The following is a 23,292-nucleotide window of genomic DNA, read 5'->3' as shown; positions in this document are numbered from 1 at the left end:
ACCTTGCCAAGGCATCATCTGGCCAGTTAGACCTGTGGTTTCCTTTAATGCCTTTTACTCTGTCACATCTCAGCTACTGTTTTCATTGCTTCACAGCTGGCAAGGTCTGGGAACCTTGTTAAGCAGGTGGCTAGTTGTCTGACTCCCACACACAAATTCTTCACCCAACACTTCCTACATGCAGTAATTAAGCTCAAAACTGAATATTCAGCCCTTGTCATAGAGGACAAGCAATGGAGACTCCCAGACTTCAGTGTTTTTTGCTCCAAAAGAAAAGATTTCAATTACAGTAATTTCACAGGTATAAGGTGCACCAGAGTTTAAGGCGCACTTACGGGTGTCGGCAAATTTCTGAACTTTGTCCATATATAAGGCGCACTGGCGTATAAGGCGCACCTTTTTTTTTGCAGCGAGGATCTGTGCGCAACAAAGTACAGTAATTTCACGATTACAAGGCACACCAATTATAAGTCACACTTCCGGGGTGTCAGCAACATTTCGTTTTTCCTCCATAAATAAGGCGCACCGGATTATAAACCGCACTGGATTGTAAGCCGCACTTTCATTTGCGGCGAGTGTGCAACTTTCACAGAGTGGCCAATTAGTAACAGAATTGCGGGAATGCGGGGTTTACTGGCTTGGGGCCGTGTGGGCTCGGCCCAGTCCCCCCGCCGTCGCTGCGGAGCTGCCCCAGTCCGGCACAGCCACCCTGCTGGGGAGCGGCCCCGACACGGCTCCCCCCTTCCCCGCTGGAAAATGGCCCCAGACTGGCTTGGCTCCCCCCTCCCCCACTGGGGAGCTGCCCCAGCCCGGCTCGGCTCCCCCTCCCCCATCACGGAACTGCCCCGGCCCAGATTGGCTCCCCCCTCCCCTGCCGGGGAAAGGCCCTGGCCTGACTCGGCTCTCCCTCCCTTGCCGGGGAGCTGCCCTGGCCCGACACGGCTCCCCTCTCCCCCGTCGGCCCTGGCCCCACTCCCCTGTGGCCGCCGGGGGCGGCCCTGGCCCTACTCGGGGCCACGCAGGCTCGGCTTGGCTCGGGGCTGCTGCGTGCTCACATTTCCAGTTGGCAAATTTCTGAACTTTTTTTCATATATTGGCCACTCCGGAACACCAGCCGCAATTCCGGGTACAGAGCAAAACTTTAGTCAAAATGGTGCGGCTTTTAATCATGAAATTACTGTAATGAATTAGTAACGGAATCATGCGATCGTGAGGTTTACTGGCTTGGCTCGGGTCTGGGCAGGCTCGACCCCACTCCCTGCGGCTGCTGGCCCTGGTCCCGCTCCCCGCGGCGGCCCCAGCCCGGCTCAGGGCCAGGCGGGCTCGGCTCGGCTCAGGGCTGCTGCGCGCTCGCACTTCCAGGTTGGCAAATTTCCGAACTTTGTCCATATATAAGGCGCTCCGGGATATAAGGCACACTTCCGGGTTCAGACCAACATTTTAGTCAAAAGGGTGCGCCTTATAGTCGTGAAATTACTGTAATTTCCAGTCTGGGTACAATGATGTTTTGTTCCCCCTTGCTGGATGCTCTCATCAGAAATTGCACAGTGCGAGGAGAAGTCTTGTCCACGAGAACCCAGGAGCCCTGATCCCACCCTTCCCCCTGGAGATGTCACCACAACTTGCACAGTGCAGAACAGCCTCCCACAAGCCACTTGATGCTTTTTAATTTGAGTATTTCACTTGGACATATGTTTTTTCATGTTACATTGCTTGGTGTGAATACAAAGAGGCCAGCAGATGCTAATACATAAGACACACAGGCACACACACACAGAGCCTCAGTCCTGCCCAAAATTATGGGGTGTATGGGATGCCTACAGAGCTGTAAGTGGAGGGATGAGGGTGAGGCAGGGGAAAGATGACCCAGGACAGCTCTGGAAAACATGGTTGTGATGCATTGTCTGCTGATGTGCAGTGGGTGGCAGGGATGTCTGGAGACTCAGAAAAAGCAGTGATGGCATGGTGATGATAGGCATGTGTCTAAGAACAGGTGGGATCCCTTGGCCAGCTGGATCATGGCATATGGGGAAGGGAGAGAAATGTCAGAGATGGATGGTGAGAAGGCAGCTGGGCTCCCAATGTAGCCCTGCTTGGTGAACCATGCTCCCATCACCAGCTTTGGGTAGGGGACGATGGAGGAAGGGGATCTCCTAGCAGCCCTGTCTGGCTGGTGGATGTCTCTGTGCACCATCTCATTCACTTTGATGGAGCAACCAAAGTTGTAAGTCACTGCTGCATCCCACTTGACTGTCACAGTCCTTGAGGTCTGGTTGGCAGTGCTACCAATTCTGCCTGGCACACCATGATGTTGGAGACCTGAGCCCAGCTAAGCTGAACAGAGCAGCATGTGACACTCCTCAATAGGGACTTCTATAAAAGCAGTCAAATCCAGCCCAGTGCACAGGACCAAGAGAGGCCTCAACATCTACTGAGATCCACTCAGTGTTGGTTACACCAATACCAGATCTTGGTGGACCATTGTCCTTTCTCTTGATAACCCACACCCAGCCATGTGTTCCTTTGAAGCCTGGATTTTGGAAAGGCACCCCTAGGCTTCTCTCCCTTCATCCTCCCAGCCACAATATGGTTTCAGTCTCCTCTCTGCCAGCAGGTTCCACCTCTGCTCCAAAGTAGGCTGGTCCGCACTGTGTGGCATTGGGTGGCAGATGAGACAAACAGCCAGCAGATGGGTACAGCCAATCAAAGACAGAGAAAAGCCTACCAAAATCAAGGGTCTGCCCTTGCTGTGAGTGGTTCAGGTCCAGCTAGGACTCATGAAGAGCTGCTTTATACAGAAATACACACACAAAGCACAATAAAATCATCAGCTGGTACAAACCCGATGGCCAAGTTCATGTTTAAATTACAGCCCTACACAGACTCAGCTTCAGTCTTCCAAGCATGGGGTGCTCAAAATCCCCATACCATATTGAAGTTTGCAGTAAAAGTCCTCCCAAGGTTATTTTTTCTGGACACAGGGAGCAAAAGGAGATAATTCATTTTCCAAGCTTCACTTCCAGCTGAACCCTTAGGTTGGGAAAGATGTGCCTTACTCAGCCTCTGGCAGTCATGGCTCTTGGGGAATCTCTGGGCAAGGGATTGGTCTGCAGGTTGCCCTCAGCCCCGAGTCAGCATCCAGATACTGGCACGAAATACAGGATTTTTTTTCCTTTTTAATATATTAAAAAATAAATAGAAGAAGAAACAAAACTTTAAAATTTGTTCCTTAAATATTTCCAGCATTGTACAGATAGCACTTCAGTACTCTAGCCTGTTCGATCAGTAGTTTGTTTATTCTGATTCCTAGTTAAAATGTGCTCCTCCCAGCCTTCTTTCTGTACATCTTAAGAACACGGTGTATTCTTTTGTAATGACAAAAACACAAACAAGACCTGCAGTGTTCATTGGACATCTTTCAAGCATGGGTCAGGGCTCTCTTATTCCTCTTCAAACCTGAAATTCCCAGAACTTCACCAAAAACCTGTTAGCATCCAAACAGCTCTCATATTTAAGAAAAAAAAACAACAAATGAAAACAAAGCAAGCCACACACACACATACACACACACACACACACACACACAAATCCTCTTCCAAGAGCCTTTGTGATGCCAACCACTGGGTTCAGGAAAACCTGCTGCTGGAGTGTCTTTGCCTTGGTCACTCTCTGAGAGCAGTGGTGTCCTCTGGAAATCTTTGAGGTGTAGGATTGAGTTGGGATGCAGGGTGAGGCAGGTGAGTAGGAGGTCAGAGATAGTCATCTTCGCTGGAAGGGGAGGTGGGATTGGAGCCCTCAAGGTCAGAGTCCAGTGAACTCCCTGATGGTGTTCGGCTCATCTTCCACATCTGGGAGGCAAAGGTTCTTGCCCAGCTGCATGGGTATCCCACAGCCCTCAGCTGGTGAATTAGCCCCATGACCATGTGCCAGTGGCTTCTTGCAGTTCACTTGCTACCCTTTGCACTCCTCTGTTTGCTCATGGCTGTTAGCATCTGGCTGATGTACGACGTCAAAAGATCATCCATCTTGTACCCCTGAGGAGGAGAGGGAAGATGTTACCAGCCTCTAGAGCACAGCTTACAATCTCTGGCTTGTGCCTCCTGAATACACTGGCTCAACTTTCAAATTTTCAGGTACATTTTGACCTATTCCACCATTCTCCTTGGGTGAAATGTCACCACCACAGAACACTGCCCAAACATAATTTTCAACATTGTGATGGAGGAACTCTCTGTCCCAGGATGATGCTGAGCCTAAGGACATAGGGAGATTTGGATAGGACATAAAGTTTCAAATGGCCAAAAAAATACTGAATGCCTCAGATTAGTAACAATTAATCCAGAAGTAATTTTTATCCTTTGTGCTTTGAGTTTAAGATAGTCTAAGAGGAGGTTTATTGCTGTGATTGTTACTAGTGACAAGGTGGGTAAATGATACTGGTTAAAAGGCTCAAGAGTACCACTTGAGCCCATATAAGCTTTAATGTGTTTTTCAGTCCAGTGATAGGGAGCAGTCCCCCTGCTCCTGACCCAACAACATCCCAAGCACCTTAGGCTTGCTTGTTGGTTGGATGATGGATCAAGTGAGACCCTGATTCATAGAGCAGAGCCATGGGAAATTCAGAAGAAAAAAGCTATACCAGCAGCTCTTCTGAGAGACCACTTTCAGCCCAGAGAATCCCCGAGAAACAATTTGCTGCCAAAGTCAGGATTTGGTCTGATCTTTAACACTTCTTACCAGGGAGGTCTCACAGAGCAGCTTGCTTCCTCTCACCAAGTTGCCAATGGTTATGTGGAAATACGTGTTGCCACTGCTCCAGTTGGAGATCTTGGTGAAGGGGTGAGTGATGAGAATATCCTGGTGGGAACACAAAACTGACGCTCAACATGCAAGAGAACCTCAACTTTCATGAGGGGCTGTGGACACTTGTCATGTCCCTGTTCACTTTCCATTAGAGCAGGCCAAGGATGTCTACTGTGATGACACTCAGGGGAATGGCAGTGAGATCAAGACTCCAGATCCTCCAGAGCCTGTGAAGGACTGCTACACTAGAATGACCATGCAGGTGGTGGAAGTAACTGGAAGAATCTCATTTACTCCAACTCCCGTCCTATTGCCTGTGAAAGGATTAAGGAAGGAGCCTGTGCATCCTCCAGGTACAATGCCCTAATAGTTGATGCTCTCAATCCATATTTTGAAAAAGTCTGGGCTTGCTCTGTGCAAAAGTGCATTTCTGCCTCCAGAAAATTTTCTGTCTATCCAGCCTTTCTAACCTGGCTTAAAGAGAACTCACTAGGTACTGAACAATGCAGTCTTTGGGATGTCTTCTGTGAGAGCTTGGGGACCGGGCTCAGGGGCATCTGGTGAATACCCAAGTTTTGCTTACCTTGGTTTTGGGATCAATGAGGCTGACTCCATGCTTATTGATGGCAATTAGAAGGATTTCTGGATAATTTGGCTCTGTAGTTTGCTGTTGGAAATGAGATGAACTGGTTAGGGGATATGTCAAGCAAAATCAGACTCCTTCCTATTTCCTCTCTCGCTGTCTTCTCCTGACAGCACTGGCTTCTACTGTCCTTGATGGAACCCTAGCGCTACAGTGGATGGTCTGGATTTGGTTTGTGGTGGAAACCTTGGAACACCACAGGCTCTTTGCCTTGGCAAAACAGAGGAGAGCTCTTGTGTGTTCAGGAGCACATCTGTGCGAACAGCCCCAACGACTGAGATAAGCTGAAGCTCTACAATGCTGCTGTCTGTGTAAAGAGGCAGGGTAGCAATGATTGAGTTCATTTGCCCTTTACTGATGAAGAGTATTACATTTTTCCCTGTTTCATCAGGATTGCCCCAGTCAGGTTCAGATTTGGAACCCCTCTGTTGTACAGGGCTTCTGATCTTGGCTAAAAGCTGCCCTCTAGAGAACCCCCAGGGTGGGTACCTTCACTTCAAAGAATGCTGATCCAAATGTAGGCCACTTGAAGATAATCTTTAGAAAGGCAAGTTTGGCTTCTTCTCTTGTTTTGCCTGCGTGTTTGTTGTAGTATGCCACGATGGACTGCAACAGAGAACACAGCAGAGATGGAGGGTTTGCAGTACCTGGCACTAGGGATGTTTGTAAGGAAGAAGCATCAGTTCCACAATGACAGACTCATAGAAGAGTTTGGGATGGAAGAGGCCTTTGAAAGGTCATTTCCTGCAGTGGACAGGGCTGTGTTCTACTGGAACAGGTCGCTCTGGGTCCTGTCCAACCTTGATGTTTGGTTCTAGCCTCTGTTCCGATAACACTTCAAAAAAGTGCTGGCTGGTCACTAGAGCAGGGCCTGAAACCAAGGCAGGTCCTTTTTAGATAAGCTGAGGGCTGACTCCATTAAAGAGATTATAAAATTTAATTTTCCAATTTATGCAGCAGAGACTGAGAGATTTTCAACCCAGAGATGCTGCTATCAGATAGGAAACAGAAAGGACTTAACAGACTATTTCTTGACAGTGACACACCTCTAATATTTTAAGGCTAGACCAATTTGCACCTGTGCCACACCTCTCCCTATGTAAAGCAGACCCCTTAGTAGTCTGCATTAAATGACAGACCACCTCTTCACAAGACCATCTCTTAGCATGTTTCTGTCTGGCTTTGCATCCACCAGTATGGCCACAGTCTCAGGACAAAGAAAACCCAGGGCAAGGCATGTGTATGTGAACATTCATGTGCAACTTCTCCTCTAAGTGCTGCCAGGGAAGCTGAAGCTCTGGTAAGGCTTAATAAGGACCAGGTGTCACTGATTCTGGAAGTTCAACTTCAACATTGAATGTCAGACAAGTCACCCGAGAGACTGGGCTTCTCCCAGCCAGGCCTGGCATATGAATCAAGCTGCTGGTTTACCCTTTTCCAGTCATCTGGAGAGAGCTGCCGGATGAGGTCCTGAGGCACCAGCTCCTTCAGGAGTTTGGGAATGCTGGGGAAATAGGACTTGTCATCCTCAAACTTGACCCGGTAGATGAGAGCCGCCAGCTGCAGGACCTCTTCCCGTGAGCACTTGTGGTAGCCACGCAGGTACTTTGGTAACTCCTGCATGGAGGGAAGAACAACAGAAAGATAGAGAGGATATCCATGGACCGTCACCCTCAGATGTAAAATGGAGCTTGGGAGGTATCCAACCCCCGGCTAAGAGGTTGTTCCCTGGGAACATCTGCAGATGGACAAGCCTTTGCAACCTACTCCTAATCCCTCCCAAGTCTCCACTGCTATTGCAGAGTCCTGGCACACCTGGTAATAGTGGAAGATTGAGTCTGCCATCGAGTCTTTTCCAGGCGTTGTGTTGGTCCATAGTTTTTTCATGAAGAACACTTGGTAGGTGAGGGAAGGCACTATACCTGTGCAAGTGAAGCAAACATAAGAGCAATGGTGTGAGTATCAGCTGGCAATTGGTATCTGCATCCAGCAGTGCCCATGTGCCATCACAACCTGCAGGGGGACAGAGGCATTCACAAGGCCAACTGGGCCCTGCCTTTGCAGAACTAACCACATCACTGCCATGCAAAGCTTTAATAAAGTGGAAAAAGTGTCTGGGTTCACTTGCACAACTTTACTTCATTGATAATAACACAGGACAGAGGGGTTGTACCCTGGAGGCACCTGTGTCTTGCAGCCACTGGTAAATTCAGCAGAGCTGCAGCCAGCTCCACTTTGGATGTAGCCTGGGAGGTGAGATGAATCCCACCACTGAAACCTTCTAGCAGGCACTTCCTGGAGAGATGCCTTCCAGCAGGTGCTTTGCACAGGGGCCAGGACTAGCCTTGGAACAGAGGTTTTGCTGCTCCTGGATGGATCACCTCCCAGGTGATGTCCCCAGGGATGGTGCAGAGAGCACCACCCCCATCAGTGTGGCCCAACAGATCACAGAATCACCAAGGCTGGAAAAGACCTCTAAGATTGAGTTCACCCATTAACCTAACACTGCCAGGAGCACCACTAAACCATGTCCCTAAGCACCACTCTACATATTTTGAGCACTAGAGGACAGTGATTCCACCACTCCTGTGAACAGTGTGCTCCAATCCTTGTGGCAGACTATGTGGTCAATCTTGTTCGAAAGGGCTGGAGGGCTGTAGGAAGGCTGTGTGTGACCCGTACTGGAAAAAAGTCATCATTACCATCTTTTGCTGGTCTTGCTTTCTTTATCCAGTCTGTCAGGTGTCTCACAAAGTCAAAGAAAAAATCTCCCTCTGGCACACTGATGACCTGGGGAACACAGCACATAGTCACAAAGGCTGAGCAAGTGAGTCATAAAATAGGATCACAGAATACCCTGAGTTGGAAGGGACCCAGAAAGACCATCAAAGTCCATCTTCTGGCCCTGCATAGGATATCTTTAAGAACCACACCATGTGCCTGACAGCATTGTACAAATACTTCTTGAACTCTGTCAGGCTTAGTGCCATGACCATCTCCCTGGGGACCCTGGGTCCACCCTTTGTGTGAAGAACCTTTTCCCAATATCCAACCTAAATGTCCCCTGATACAGCTTCATGCCATTCCTTGAGTACCATCACCCTAGAGAAGAGATCAGTGCCTTCCCCTCCTCTTCCCCTCAAGAGAGGAAGTTGCAGACTGCAGTGAGGTCTGTCCTTAGTCTCCTCTTCTCCAGGCTGAACAAGCCAAGTGGCCTCAGCTGCTCCTCATGTGGCTTCCCCTCAAGGACCTTCACCATTGTCACAGCCCTCTCTAACAGCTTTACTTCTTTCTTAAATGGTGGTGCTCCAAACAAGTGGCAGGACTCCACAGGCAGGGTTGGCCATTGCCCAGCCCATTTCCTGTAGTTGTTGCTCACTGCTTTGTACAGTAGTTTCACGAATACAAGCCGCACGGATTATAAGCCGCACTTCCGGTGCCTCGACAATGTTGCTGTCTTTGTCAATAGATAAGCCGCACCCCGAATATTAGCCGCACTTTCGTTCGTCGCGAGAATCCGTGCGCAGCTTTCACAAATTGGCCAATTAGTAACAGGATCGCGGCATAGCGGGGTTTACTGGCTCGGGGCGGGGCCAGGCAGGCTCGGCCCGCTCATGGTTGCCGACGGGGCCGGGTGGCCCAGCTCAGCGCCACGGCTCGGCGGGGCTGGCCGGGTGGTGCTGCCGCCGCCGTCGGGCTCGCTGGCCCCCCTCTCCCGTCAGCACCGCCCCGCGCCGCGTTCACTCGCCCGGCCGGCAGGGCTGCCGCCGCCGCCAGGCTCGCCGGCCGCCCCCTCCCGTCTGCACCGCCGCCGCGTTTCCTCGCCCTGGCCGGCACTGCAGGCCCCCGCACCGCCGGGCTCCCCCACGCTGCTGGCCCCGATTCTGCTGGGCTTCCCCCGCTGCCAGGCAGCCCCACCCGTCGGCCTTCCTGCTTCTGCCATGCTCCCCTGCACTGCTAGCCCCAGTTCTCCTGGGCTCCCCCGCCCTGCTGGCCCGGGCTCTGCCACCCCCCCTGCCCCGCCCTGCTGGCTCAGGCTCTGCCGCCCGCCCCCCACACTGCTGGCCCCGCCTCTGCCAGGCTTTCCCACCTCTGCCGGGGCCGGCCGGGCTCCAGCTTGGCTTGGGGCTGCCGCGGGCTCTCACTTCCGTGTTGGCAGCTTTTAGAATTTTGTTAATGTATTAGCCGCCCCGGAATATTAGCCGCACTTGCGGGTTTCCACCAAAATTTTGGTCAAATTGGTGCGGCTTGTATTCGTGAAATTACTGTACTTCTTACACTGATGAGTTATAAACTGCTGATATGAGAAAGCCAATGCCACCCTACTTCAGGCTCTGTCTCTGATTTCAACCATTACTCCTTACTGCAACTTGTTTCACCACAACATTTCTTTTCCCTTCCTGATGACTATCTCCCTAGTTTTCTCCCAGTTGCCAGAGGCAGCTCTAAGCTGCACAATTTTCTTACTTAGTCCTTTCTTATAAACTCAACTCAGTAACAGACTAGGAGAGCTTTGCCTATATATGCTTTAAGTCCTTAGGGGTGACTGGTGTAAATCAGGGCTGTGGGACTGCAAACCTCACCTGCATCAGGTCAGATCTGACTTAGAAATGCCACACAGCTTGTAGAAAAATGCTTCTCACCACACAGCTCTGACTCCACCAATGTGTACCCACTGGCAGGTAGGTTGTCGTGAGTACCTCAGGGCTACCTCAGCCTCTGGGTGGGTCACTCACCTTGTCAGAGATTTTGACAAAGAGGCTGAAACCCTCAGAGGACTTCAGGAGTAGCCTGTTGGAGATATTCTGGCAGAAGTCCTTGGCTTTCGTGCTGGATTCCACTTCAAATGCCTACAAAGACAGGAAGATCACCACTGTTATCTAAGGGTTAATTTCCACTTTTTGGTCTCTTTGAGGAGCTCCAGGCACACATGCACAGAGGGGTTTAGATGCCCACCACCAGTGAAATCAGTGACACTGTGGACTGGGGCTCTGGGCATTGGAAGGGATGTCTGCAGAAGCTCAGTCATGCTACTGTTGTACCACTGTGCTTTGTGATGCTGTATCTATATCCTGTGCTGGCTTATCCAGAGCTCTCTAGGCAATGCAAGAGTTTTCTGATCTCACAGTGAAGTGTCAGAAGTATTTGTCTGAGGGAAGAGGGGTGGGAAAGATAGAGTGAGAGACCTCCAGGCTGATTTGTCCCAGCTGTCTCTCCAGTGATAATGAGGAAATCAGATGCCTGGCTTGGACCAGGTCTAAACCAGATGCCTGGTTTCCAGATAGCTGAAAAGAGGGAAAATGATTCCTGTTTTATGGATATCTAAAGGAAGGGATGTTTAAAGGCCTGTCCCATTTGTATGCACATCCTAGTTCTGGTTTTGCCTGTTGGGCTGTGCTCAGCATTTACATTGCCTGTTTTGCTCTGCTCACTTAATAAGATTCAGCTCACAGCAGTTTAAGGAACCTAAGCTTCTGACCACCACATGCACACCTGAACCACAAAGTACCAGGATTCACGTTCCACAATCCACCAGATCCGGGGTTCAGTGCTGCTAATGCTCAGCAGCACCTCAGTGCAGATGCATGTTGAACTAGGATGATGCTACTCTGCCAGTCCACCTGGTGACTTCCACGGCCAAATGGATCACTGCAAACCCATCCAAGTGCAGAAGCCCCCACTGCCTCCTTCTACTGGCTCTCACACAGATGCATGTGTATGAAGTAGTGTCACGCTCAGTGCTGGTCATGTAGGAAAAAATACTCAAAGTGATGAGAAACCCCAAGAGTTCTCTCAACTCCATTACAGATAAACCACTGCTGCAGAGGAATCATCCTTTTCCTTCCATGGGTGTGGATTGTTTTACAAATAAGCCCACTTGGAAATACAGAAATTTAGTTGTACCCAAGGGTATGAGGGAAGAGAGAGATGTAAGCCTCATAGGAAGAGTAAGCAGTAGATGAGACAGCAGTATCTGCAAGGACATGCCTATCTGCTCTGTCATCAATACGACTAGCTGCCTTATCAGCATGTAAGATGCTTAGTGAGAGCTTCCTGAGTGCAGGTATGATTTCTGTGTCACCTCAGGTTGGAAGAGGTAATTCCAGTCACCTAATTGCCAGTGCTGCAATAGTCTGCCCAGTTCCCAGAGGAGCCCATCACGGTACCCCTCTGGGTATCACTGGGTGGACAATACCTGTTGGTTTAGGCTCCAAATAACTGAGAACCAAGGCCTGTGGGCTACCGTGAGTGACTGGATGAGCCCCAGTTTCCCTCTTTTTGCAATCATACTCTAAAGCCTCCAGTGAACACCAGCAAAGCAAATGCCTTGAAAAACACAACTTGCAACAAATCCAAGTAGACAAGAATGGAATTTCCTTGTAACGCCTTAGCCCAGAGGCTTCTGGAAAGGCTGAGCTTTTCTGAATCAGAACCAATATTAGCCTCTTCTGAGATTTTAATAAGAAAATTGACAGCCATCCTGACAGAAAATAATTTCTTTCTCCCCCATTTACCTCATCGGTGTCATCAGGGAAGTAAACTTTGTGGAAAATTTGAGTTGTTTTGTGCTGAATGGCTTCCACTTCTACCAGATGGGGCGGGTATTTTCTGGATCCATTCCTGCAAGACAGGAGGTGGCAAGTATCACAACATCATCATACCAAGAATCCTTTGTTTAAATCTTCCCTTTTTAATGCATATACTTTTTGAGTAACTTCAGCTACTCTCTTAAGACTTTTTTCCCTCCTAAAAAGAAGGAAGTGACTTAAATGCACCTGGACAAAGCTGATTAATTTCTATTTTTCTGCACTGCTTATCAGCAACCCAATGTCCCTTTTAATCAGTTAGGTGGAATAGGGAGAGAGCTGTGAGCTTTCACTGTGCCCCTAGTCACCAAAGTATCTCCCAGCTATGTATTTCACACATATTTGGATGTTGTGGTACAGTCAGGATTAGGAGGAGATCTTTCAGCGCCATACCTCAAGGCTTTTTGGAGTCTCTGGATGCAGTCTGCTGCCAAAGGGTGATGTTTCCGGGATTGTAGGAACCTCTGGACGTGGGGCAGGAGGATGTTACTCGGAGGGAAAAGGCCTGTACACAACCACAACAGCTCCCAGCCTTTCTCTTCACTGTATCTGCACAAGAAGAGACCCAGGAGGAAGAAGATCACTCGTGGCCCAGACACTTCAGATCTGCTTTGCCCAAGACAGTCTAGTGCATTTGGTCCAAGGGGAATGAACAACTCTTACTTGATGTGGTTGTCTGTGAGCTGCTTGAGGGTCTGGCAATAGATTTCATCCTTTAGGGGTTCAGCTTTCAAGGCACCTTCAAATATTTGGTCTGTCAGCTCATTGACTGAACGGGTCCTTTTGGATGGATAGTCACCCATATATTTCAGCACAGGTGGGAGGTAGGAGTCAAGGATGAGCTAACTGGGATATTTGGTGAAGCCCCTCTGTTGATTATGTTGTTAAAGACATCCTACACATGACCACAGAAGCGCCTGCAGAGGGATATTCAGGCATCAAGCTCTGTCCCCACGGCCATGTGGACTGGTCTGCATCCACACTGAGTAGGGCACCCACAGCAGGTGCACCTGGCAGAGAGTCAGCTGAACCAAACTAGTGAGTGTGGACCAGCAGGACTCAATAACTGGTCCCTGAATCCTCATTGATTAAGAAGTAGACACACCTCATATTTCAAGGATGCTTAAGATTTGTGGTGCAAACCCATCTCCAAGCCTGTGACATGGTTCCACAGCCCTTAAGAGGGACCACAAATCTTTCATTGGGCTTTGCTTGGGGCCCTAAAGAGCCTATTCAGCTCTTTGTCTGCCAGACTTGTTGCCCAAGGGCACTCCCAAGCAGAGGAAGGATATCAATAAAGGCCATACAGGCTTCTTGGGACAGCTCCTCGCTGCCCAGGATCTTCTTCAGCAGTGGCTGTTTGATGGGCTCACGGGTGTAACACCACAGCTTGTCCTTTCCACGGCTCTTGGTGATCATGACCCGGCTGAGGGTGTGCTTTGGAGGTGGTCTGGTGGCAGATGCAAAGCAAGAGGTGGAGAGATTACAGGGATAACAGGAACAGCTTATGGCCAATGTTTCACCTAGGACAGTTGCTCACAGCACCTGGCTAATGAACTCCTACACCAAACGGGACATCACAACTTAGCAAGTGCCCAGCTCCAGTTCTGCTCAAAGATAACCACTTGTACTTTCCTATGGCTCAGAAGAGTCTCTTATAGACCCTACCCCAGTAATGACACCACAGTCACCTCTGCTACCCCAAAAAGCTTCTAACCACAGGAAGGATGATGGCAATGAATGGTCAGGGCAGCCACACTGAAAGAATATCACCCAGCAATATAAGCCTGACAAGGGGAAGACATCCCAGAGGATCTGATCTGCCTGTTTGGATTGCCAGCTCATCCAAATAGAAGTGGGAGCTGATTAGGTGCATTCACCAGTGGTGCACATTTAAATTTCCGGAATTGAGATGAAAATGCCTATATAGCCTAAGCACATCCTCCCACATAATATTAAATTTCAAATTGCTACATCTCTGCTGAGCAGAAATCCTTTATAAAACCTTGTCTGTGGAAAACCTGCAGTTCAAATGCCATGACCTAAAACAGAAGTTGCAGTTGTACAAAGTCACACAATCAGGTATTCAGAGTCTTTTTGTAGCAATATTTTCCTGATTACCAAGCTACCTGCAAGTGGACTCCTATAATTTTTGAGAATGGTTTAAAAAAATCACCTAAAATAATCGTAGGAAAATTCCTCCAAGGTATATGGCTTTACTCTTTCTTCACTGTCTGAAACTGCCATCTGAGAGGTTCTGATGACATCTTGTCGTTGGTCAGGGGTCATTGTGACCAGGGCCTGTGGGATGAAAAGCTCTCTGTTACCTGGTATATTTGAAATTAATTATATCTGATGTATTCAAAGAAAGGAAGCAGATACAAAACAAGAACAGTGAAAATGAGAATAAGCCATCAATTCCCATTAACAGTCAGTTAGAATTGTGCAGTTGTCATTTCTCTCTGCCATTCTCAGTCATTAATGCAAGAAATAACAAATATTTCCACAGTGTGGATCATTTCCTAAGGAAGAGAATGTGCTCTGGAACCTACAGCTCCATATGTGAATGTAGCAGTTCCCTCCAACCACAAATACACCTTTAAGCAATCATGCCAGCTGGAAGAATTTAGCACAATACATGCTTATTCCAAGTCACAAGTTTGTGCCGTCCTGAGTGCCAAGACCAGAAGAAAGGCTGAGATCACTTTTACCCTGGACAACTTGTCATCTCTCTCATCCACTTTGGTTTCTGCCTTACATTCAGGGAGACTCTGGCCAGATCTAAGCACTTCACGGAGGCTTTGACCACCCTGGACATTGTACCAAGTAGTGTAATTCCGTAAGACTGCTTACCACAATCTCCAGTGGAGGCATGGTGACGGTAGGCAAGACATAGACGGAATCAGTTGGGAAATCCCCTCTCTGCTTGGTCCGCTCATTGAAGCCATTCGCCCACCCTGAGTTCATCACTTGCTCTCCTGTGTCCTGGTCCAGAACTATCAGGTCTCCTTTAAGGAAGCTGAGGAACCCAGATTCTTCTCCCACTGCAAGAAAACCAACCATAGATTTGAATGTTTGGGTTTTTTTCCCACATTCCTCAGGAATATTAAATCTATCTATATGCCTACCACTGAGCTGGGCCATTGACTTGCCTGGATTTGGATTGTCTTGGAGAGTGACCACATACTTGGATCGCTTCCTTAGTCCTTCAAGGAAGGTCACCACCAGGTCCCGGATATCCTCTGCATTGTTGGAGGTGAAAGTGTATTCATCACCTTTAATGGTGGCCAGTGTGAAACTCTGCCCTTGCAGCTTTCCTCCTCTGGGATATATTTTTATAGGAGACATAAACATGAAACATAATGACATAAAGAGGCAAAGCCTGGTAAAAGACTGATTTATGGTGAGATTGCCAGCCAAGCCTATCCCTCCTTACCTGCTGCTTGACACAGCTGTGATCTCCGGGAAAGAGAGCTCTAAGAGAACCTGCTCCTGTTCATCCACAAAGTACACCCCTGTCCAGTTGACGGCTACAATCACATCATTTTTAGGCAGGCTTGGGCCTGGGTTGAAGACAGGATTTTCAATCAGCTCATGAAGGGTCTTAGGATACAGAAAGTGTTTCAGAGGAGGATGCAATGATCAAAAAGCTCTGTTTTTTTAAGGGAGATAAATAGTGGCAGACCCATGGCCTGAGCCATTGCTAATCAGGATGGAACGAAAAATAAAGTATCATAAAAATATCAGCTAGATTGTCCCCTTCTTGTCTCTGGAATCCCCATGTCTCCTTACTTTTCCTTTAGAGCATCTTGTGCTCTGGGGATGCGCTGTAATGACTCACCTGAGAATTTGAAGGCTTCATAAAACCGAGAAAACAGCAAAGGCCACTTGAAACGTGCAAAATCCACTACTTCCTCCTTGACTTTTTTTGGGTCTGCCCTCTTCTGAGTATAAATTCCCTATAGAAAAAACAAACCACAACCAACATGAAGCAAAATACAGTTACATCCAGGAAGAGAGCAAGGAAAATCAAGTCATGTAACCTGAAGACCTTGGAACAAATATTAATGGAGGTCTCAGGAAGCATATACACTTAAGCCCCTTATTTAGGGTATCCTTAGACACCTGACACTTCTGTACAAAGTTAATGGAGGATGTGGAAGATCCAAGTGGATCCCTGTGTTTCCACTGTCAGTTAAATTGAGGTGAGACTCCTAATGCACATGGAGATGTTTCCACAGTAGGGATCCTAATCTGAAGCTGGCTCCTGATGTTAAATGAATGCCCATCCTCAAGCCAGGAGCATCACCTCTCAAGAGGCGTCATGAATACTGGTAAATGAGTTATAGAAACTGGTGCTGTGTGAGAGTGTCACAAATGTTGTAACTGAAGTCAGGGATGCTTTATACAATGCTTGGCACAATAAAGTCCTGACATTTCCCAGAGACATGAACTACCTCTGTAATACAACTGGTAACACCACAATCTCGTGTAACAGGAATACCACCTCAGAGATGGCATTTTCCATCTCACAGTAAAATTTTGCAGAATTTCTTCTGTCAGATCTTGCATAAAAAACAGCGGTAAAGCTGAATATGGTTAGTGCAAGCCCTGCCCTTTCTCATTGTTTTAGCTTCAGGCCAAGCTAAGAGCTGACATATGTTCAAAAGGCACATGAAACTATTGAAGCATAATGTGGCCCTCAACAGACCATCTATCATCCCCACCTTTTTATGTGCAGCTATAATGAGCTGAGCCCATTTTTCCACTGTTTTTGAGGCTGTGATTTCTCTGTCCGGAATATAGGATGGAATCAGATTTAGCAACCTTTCCAGTACCATCTCTGACCCATAGTCCACATAGTACTGCTGGGAAGCCAGTTCTGCCAGATCTTCCTCCTGTGGGAGCCAAACAAACCAAGTTAATACTGTCACCAAGTCATGCCAACATCCATCCTCCACCACTCAAGGAGCCTGTTGTGGAAGCTGGGTGTACTACAGAATTGTGTGGGGATGTTTCCTTTTGGCAGAACTTCACCTTTTGCAGCTTTTTACATATCAAAAGTTCAGGACATTGACCATTAAAAGCTATGATTAAGCCTTAACATGTTCATTGTTAAGAGTGCTCATGCAGCATATGGAACCATCCAGCCCAGTCAAGAGGATATGATTGCTGTAGCTCCTGTTCTCCACATGAATACCATAATGCTCAAGCTAATTGGACTCTAGGGAGGAATATTTATCATGCCCTTTGTTGTAACCTATTTCCCTGTCTCAAAGCTACTTGTTGGACCAGACTGGGAGCTGCTGAGGTCACACACCTTGTCACACCGGTACTCCCCAAACTTCACCCCTCGCACGATCTGCTGGTAGATGAGATTGGTGGCCACGTTGTCCTCACTGGGGTTGTGCCAGGGAGTGAAGATCTCTTTCCTGAAGAAGAGCCGCCACGGTGCGTTGCGCTCCTGCGCTCCCTGCTCCTTGGCGTACTGCTCACACTGGGACACAGCATCCATCACGTGGTCATTGCCACTTCCCAGCGAGGACACCTAGCCAGGGCAGAGAGAAATGTGGCATTCACCTGACCAAATGCAGGCCTTTTTAGATAGAGACACCTATTTTTGATTCACTCAGACTACCTTTACAATCCAAATAATCAAAATAATCAGTGGATCTATGTCATCTAGTTAGCCAAGTTCTGCAGTATGGCCAGGCAAGCCATTCCATTTTGAGCTCCAGTTTCCCATCCAGACTGAAAGGAGAGCATCAACATGAATCAGCAGAGCCAATGGTCCCATTTTAAACTATTGTTGATTCATACTGCGCTTTGAAACACACTGTTTCAAAGTCATGGGCTTGGATCCAACCTAGCTGAGCATCAGAAAAACCCAGAATAAAAAAGCCTGTCCTGTTACAGAAATTTATCTGCCTTCTCATTGGGGTATGCCATGGAGCACCCAAAGCACTATATCTCCTCAGACTTAACATCCCTTGCTGAATGTCTCCTCAAAAAAAATGAAGAAGACAGAGTTTAAACCATTTTCTTCTCCACCTAGAGGCAGAGGTGACCACATCTGTAGGTGAGAATATACTTCATCCTCTCATACAGCAGCTCTTGGAATACTTGAGTTTCATTGACTTGCAACTGTTGTCTCACCTTATGAAGCTTTACCTCTCTCATTTATGCTCACCTTTATTTTAACAGGATTTCTGACAAAGACATGTTTTTAGTTTAAATAAATCAGGTTAAATGCCAAAGCAGGCATGGCAGTTTGTATTTTAGCTCATTTTGGAAGCTTAATTTCAACTGCTAGTTTTCCAATTAAATTTAATTGGCTTCCTTGCATAAAAATCCAGGTACGATGTTTTACTGGAAATTCATCTCTAATAAGCTTAACTGAGAGTAAGAGCATCATGTAAGCATGTAGGAAGAAAGGACTTTCTGAAGGTCTCTGGTCCACCACACTGGTCAAAACAGATGCATTTTTGAATGTGTTTCTCTGCATTTTCCTGTTAAATTCTGAATATCTTCAAGAAGAGAGATTTTCATACAACCCAGATGCAGAGTTTGACCGCTGTTTTTGTGAAAATCATGCTGACACTTGCACTGTAGAATAATCCCTCTGCCTTCTGGAAGTTATGTGACAGCAAGGAGATCTTCCCCCTTCTTTCCCAGAACTATTCAGGAACAGAACTTAAGATATACCTTGTCAAAAAGTGCAATGTAGAGTGAAAAGCCAAATCTGTCTTTCAGGCTGATTTTGTCGGCCAAAGAATTACAGAGCTCTTTAGCAGTTGTTGCAGAGTCTGTCAACAGAGTCTTTGTTGTTCCATCCATAAATGTGACAGGCAGCATTATCGGTTTCTTGGACTTGGTCGCCTAAAGGATTAAAGTCAAACATTATAATGTTACGTGTATTTCAATACTATTTACATGCATACACTTCCACCCCACTCTGGTAACCACTTACTAATTCCTGATCCCCCTGACTGGATGCTTTTCAGTGCTACCACACCATATTTATCGACAGGATAATGTACAGTCAGCCACTGGAAGCACTTGAAAATCACAGATATTTTATTTAATACATTCAGTCATCCAGGTGCCCAATCCAGTAAATACAAGCATGCTTGGGAATGCTCACAGACACTGGAGCATAGTTGTATATGATTGCAAACCAGTTCATAAAATGAGCAATTTTTGAACAAACTGCCCGTTCCAACTATAATCACCCCCAAACAAGTCCCAGGCACCGCTCACCAGAGGCAGTTTGCCTGCAGCCACCCCTCATCTGGAAGATAGTTTCTTTGAACACACGGGGGCTTGCTCTGTGCCAGCTGGCCTCAGTGCCAACAGCGCACATTTAATTTACAAATACTGATGCAACCGAAAGGATCCATCTTCAATGTACTCTGGAGAAAATCCAGGATGTAGGGGAAATGCACTATGTTGGAATTACTACAGTAATTTCATGATTATAAGCCACACCATTTTGACTAAAATTTTGGTCTGAACCTGGAAGTGCGGCTTGTAATCCGAAGTGGCCAATACATGGATAATGTTCTGAAAGTTGCCAACCTGGAAGTGAGACCCCGCGGCAGCCCCAAGCCGAGCTGGAGCCCAGCCAGCCCCGGAGAGGCGGAGGGGGTGGCAGAGGTGGGGAAGCCCGGCAGAGGCGGGCCGGGCCAGCAGAGGCGGGGAAGCCCGGCAGAGGTGGGCTGGGCCAGCAGAGGTGGGCAGGCAGAGGTAGGGAAGCCTGGCAGAGGCAGGCCAGGTCAGCAGAAGTGGAGAAGCCCGGCAGAGGCGGGCTGGCAGAGGCGGCGGCGGTGCAGGCGTCGGGCGGGGGCGAGTGAGCTTGGTAGCAGCGGCAGCGCCGCCCGGCCGGCCCCGAGCGGCCCCACCGAGTGGCAGCGCCGAGCTACCCGGCCCCATTGGCAGCCCCGAGCAGGCTGAGCCCGCCTGGCCCCGAGTCGAGCCAGTAAACCCTGTGATCCCGTGATTCTGTTACTCATTGGCAACTCCGTGAAAGTTGCACGTGGATCCTCGCTGCGAATGACAGTGCAGCTTATAATGTGGTGAAGTTTATATATGGACAAAGAACAAAACGTTGCCGACACCCCGGAAGCGCGGCTTATAATTAGGTGCGGCTTGTAATAGTGAAATTACTGTACATGAAAATTCTTGGCAAAAATAATAGGCATTTTGTTGTCCCACATTCTGTCCTGACAGAGACGTGGTTCTTGTGACAGTGAAAGGCTTAAACCCTGAGTCTCAGTTCCCTAGGGAGGACATGGAGGAGCTCATACCTGCAGCTCCAGCCAGCTGGGTGGCTGTGTCCTTGTCCCATTGGCAAACGTCCGCCTCAGCCTCTCTTCACAATAGGGAGCATAACCGGGGGGCCCTCCGTTGATAAAGTTCCTCAAATACTGTTGGCAGCAGGGAAAACCTTGTTTAGACCTTTGGCTTAAGAGGCCAAGCATTTGCAAAAAGTTTTATTAGAGAAAAGTCCTCCATGACTAATGACACCACTCAGGCTTGGATGTTCCTACATCACATCACTGGAAGCTGAGAGAGAGAAGGACAGTCTGCACCCCTGCCTTGTTCGTCCACTGTGCATTTCTGGCCTCAGAGGAGATAAGATACCAGACTAGATAGACCTTTGATTGAAGCCAGAGCAGCATCTTTTCTGTTCCTGCTATTGCTGCCAGTGATTTTTATCATTGTGTTTGAAAGATGAATTATAAAATGTTATTGAGTATTGGCCAAAAAGATGGGAGAGAATGAAAAAAGATGTGTAAGTAGTGATTCAGGGGAGCTGTAAGTGAATGCCACTCAGAACATTTAACCGACAGCACAAAAGATCTTTCACAGTGACATTAAACAGATATCTCCTTAGTCAGATTTTAAATTGCATTTTGGCCTAAACGCAAATCTGAAGAACTTCAGTGTATGTTAAAAATACAACCACATTATTGTAGAGACAATTAAATCCAGTGATTTCCACAATATGAAAGATAACACACTTAAAAATATTACACAAACATCTTGGCCAAAATGTTTGCTAAGACTAATAAATCCGTAAATCAAATTTTTCTGAGAGACTTTATAGAAAGATAAAGATAACTCTGAACAATTACACACAGCTATTCCTTCAGAAAGACAGACTGCTTTCTAACACTGTCAGCCATAAATAACACAGCTGGAGAGACAGATATCTCTGTCAATTGTAACTTACAGAGACACTATGAAATACCTATGTAATATAGCCAGGTTATAGGGATGAGATCTGCTACAAATGATCATAAGTGGTCGATGCAATGTAAAAGTGTAGTTTTAATTATGCTGTTGCTAATAATGAATTATGCAATTACATATTTTTCACATTCCTCGTGACTGAGCCTTCCCTCCTAGGCCCACTGTTGGTTGGAAGAAAGGTGCGAAGAACAGGAGTGCTAATGTGTCTCAGCCCACGTTTAACACATCATGCAATAAAGGTGTTTAATGGGATCCAAAGTATAACTTGAATATTTGGGACCTGGAATACATATTGAAGACCTGCCTCATTATCAGTGAAATCCTTCTCAAAATGTTCAGTTCTAACTGATACTTTTGAATGACGGAATCATAGAAGGAAATGGATGCCATCCATTTGGACATGCTTAAGACTTGGTCTTAAGTTGGTCTTCACCACATAAGCTCAACAAGGGCAAGAGCAATTTCCTGCACCTGGGTTGGGGCATTCCCAGACACAAATGCAGGCTGGGCAGAGAATGCATTGAGACGAATCCTGGGGAGGACTTGAGGGTATTCATGGACAAGAAGCTCAACCCATCAGTGTGCACTCACAGCTCAGAAAGCCAAACATGTCCTGGGCTGCAGCAGGGCCAGGAAGGAGATTCTGCTCCCCTGCTCTGCCCTAACCAGATCCTAGCTGTAGTGCTGCATCCAGCTCTGGTGACCCCAACACAAGAAAGATGTTGACCTGTTGGAGCAAGTCCAGAGGAGGCCACTAAGATGCTCAGAGGGCTGGAGCATCTCTGCTATAGAGACAGGTTGACAGAGCTGGGATTGCTCAGTCTGGAGAAGAGAAGGCTCCAGGGAGACTTTAGAGCACTTTCCAGAACTTAGAGGGACTACAAGCAAACTGGAGAGGGACTTTTGATAAGGGTATGGAATGACAGGACAAGGGAAAGTTGCTTTAAAGCAAAAGAGGGCAGGTTTAGACTGGACATTAGGAAGAAATTCCTTCCTATGAGGATGGGGTAAGGCACTGGAACAAGTTAGCCAGAAAAACTGTGCCTTATCTCTGGAAATATTCAAGGCCAGGCTGAATGGGACTCTGAGCAATCTGGTCCAGTGGAAGGAACACCCTCCTGGCAACAGCGCTGAACTAGATGACTTACAAAGATCCCTTCCAACCCAAGCCATTCTATGCCTCTGTGATTCTATGATCATCTGATTGTATGATTCTATGTCTGAGTCTCCAGAACTACTTATAAATTATTTCTGACAAGTGCTTCACTATCCTAAAGTAATCTTCTGTTATTAAAGATTTAAACCAACACAACTTCCTGTGCCATATTTCTTAGATCTCATTTCCACACATAATTTAATTTTCTGTGACTTTGCCAGTGATTTATCTTCTTTATTAGATTTCACACTGACAAGGTCTGGGGATGAAGGAGGCACTTCTATTCTTGACTTCAGCTCTTTCAGTGCTGAACACCCAGTACCTAATCTAATATCTATGGAGATTAATGGAACATCTTTATTTCCAGTCAGGCACTGGAACAAATTGTCCAGGGAAGTGGTGGAATCAACATCCCTGGAAGTGTTAAAAAAAAAATGCAGATATGGCATAGTGGTAGGGCTGGCAGTGGTTGGACCTATTCTTAGACGTCTTTTCTAACCCAAACAATTCCATGACTCTGTAACTCATTTGGAAAGTGGACTGTTCAAATCTAGGCAGTAGAACTTTGCCCAGAAAAAAGAAAATCCTTAGGAACAACCTGATTTTCAAAAGTGTCATACACTTGGCATCTCCCACTGACTTCAGTCCTGCTGATCCACAGTGCTGCTGAAGATGGGTTACATGTCATCTCATGTGGCTGTTTGGAATTGGATGTCATTGAGAGAACTCCTTTGCAAATGTACTTCAGATAAATGAAATCCTTCCCTTTCTATGAATTTTTAAAGTATAAATTAATATTTATAATTGACTGTGTTCTATTCCTTGCCAGTTTTGGTAGAGTAGATACC

The 23,292-nt window shown here is 47.3% G+C and overlaps 1 protein-coding gene across 7 annotated transcripts in view; it reads right to left on the bottom strand.

Annotated features, from left to right (window-relative positions):
* Nucleotides 1-3,172: 3,172 nt before the first annotated feature.
* The window catches only part of MYO7A (myosin VIIA), a 97,315-nt gene continuing 77,195 nt past the window's right edge, over nt 3,173-23,292 (bottom strand). For all 7 annotated transcript variants that reach the window (XM_033051246.1, XM_033051250.2, XM_033051249.1 and 4 more), the window contains 21 exons: nt 20,340-20,459; nt 18,739-18,912; nt 17,354-17,581; nt 16,761-16,931; nt 15,875-15,992; nt 15,470-15,596; nt 15,186-15,355; nt 14,887-15,077; nt 14,210-14,334; nt 13,326-13,483; nt 12,697-12,850; nt 12,427-12,582; nt 11,962-12,067; nt 10,183-10,296; nt 8,149-8,236; nt 7,262-7,368; nt 6,878-7,063; nt 5,936-6,052; nt 5,387-5,470; nt 4,738-4,857; nt 3,173-4,034 (listed from right to left, as the gene is read on the bottom strand). In XM_033051246.1, the coding sequence (XP_032907137.1) occupies nt 3,945-4,034; nt 4,738-4,857; nt 5,387-5,470; nt 5,936-6,052; nt 6,878-7,063; nt 7,262-7,368; nt 8,149-8,236; nt 10,183-10,296; nt 11,962-12,067; nt 12,427-12,582; nt 12,697-12,850; nt 13,326-13,483; nt 14,210-14,334; nt 14,887-15,077; nt 15,186-15,355; nt 15,470-15,596; nt 15,875-15,992; nt 16,761-16,931; nt 17,354-17,581; nt 18,739-18,912; nt 20,340-20,459 (2,904 nt within the window). In that variant the 3' untranslated portion in view covers nt 3,173-3,944. The remainder of the gene's footprint in view (nt 4,035-4,737; nt 4,858-5,386; nt 5,471-5,935; nt 6,053-6,877; nt 7,064-7,261; nt 7,369-8,148; nt 8,237-10,182; nt 10,297-11,961; nt 12,068-12,426; nt 12,583-12,696; nt 12,851-13,325; nt 13,484-14,209; nt 14,335-14,886; nt 15,078-15,185; nt 15,356-15,469; nt 15,597-15,874; nt 15,993-16,760; nt 16,932-17,353; nt 17,582-18,738; nt 18,913-20,339; nt 20,460-23,292) is intronic.

The sequence above is a fragment of the Catharus ustulatus genome, chromosome 2 (assembly GCF_009819885.2).
Source record: "Catharus ustulatus isolate bCatUst1 chromosome 2, bCatUst1.pri.v2, whole genome shotgun sequence".
Taxonomy (NCBI): Eukaryota; Metazoa; Chordata; class Aves; order Passeriformes; family Turdidae; genus Catharus; species Catharus ustulatus.
The sequence above is the reverse complement of the archived record's forward strand: the minus strand, read 5'-3'. Positions and strand labels throughout refer to the sequence as shown.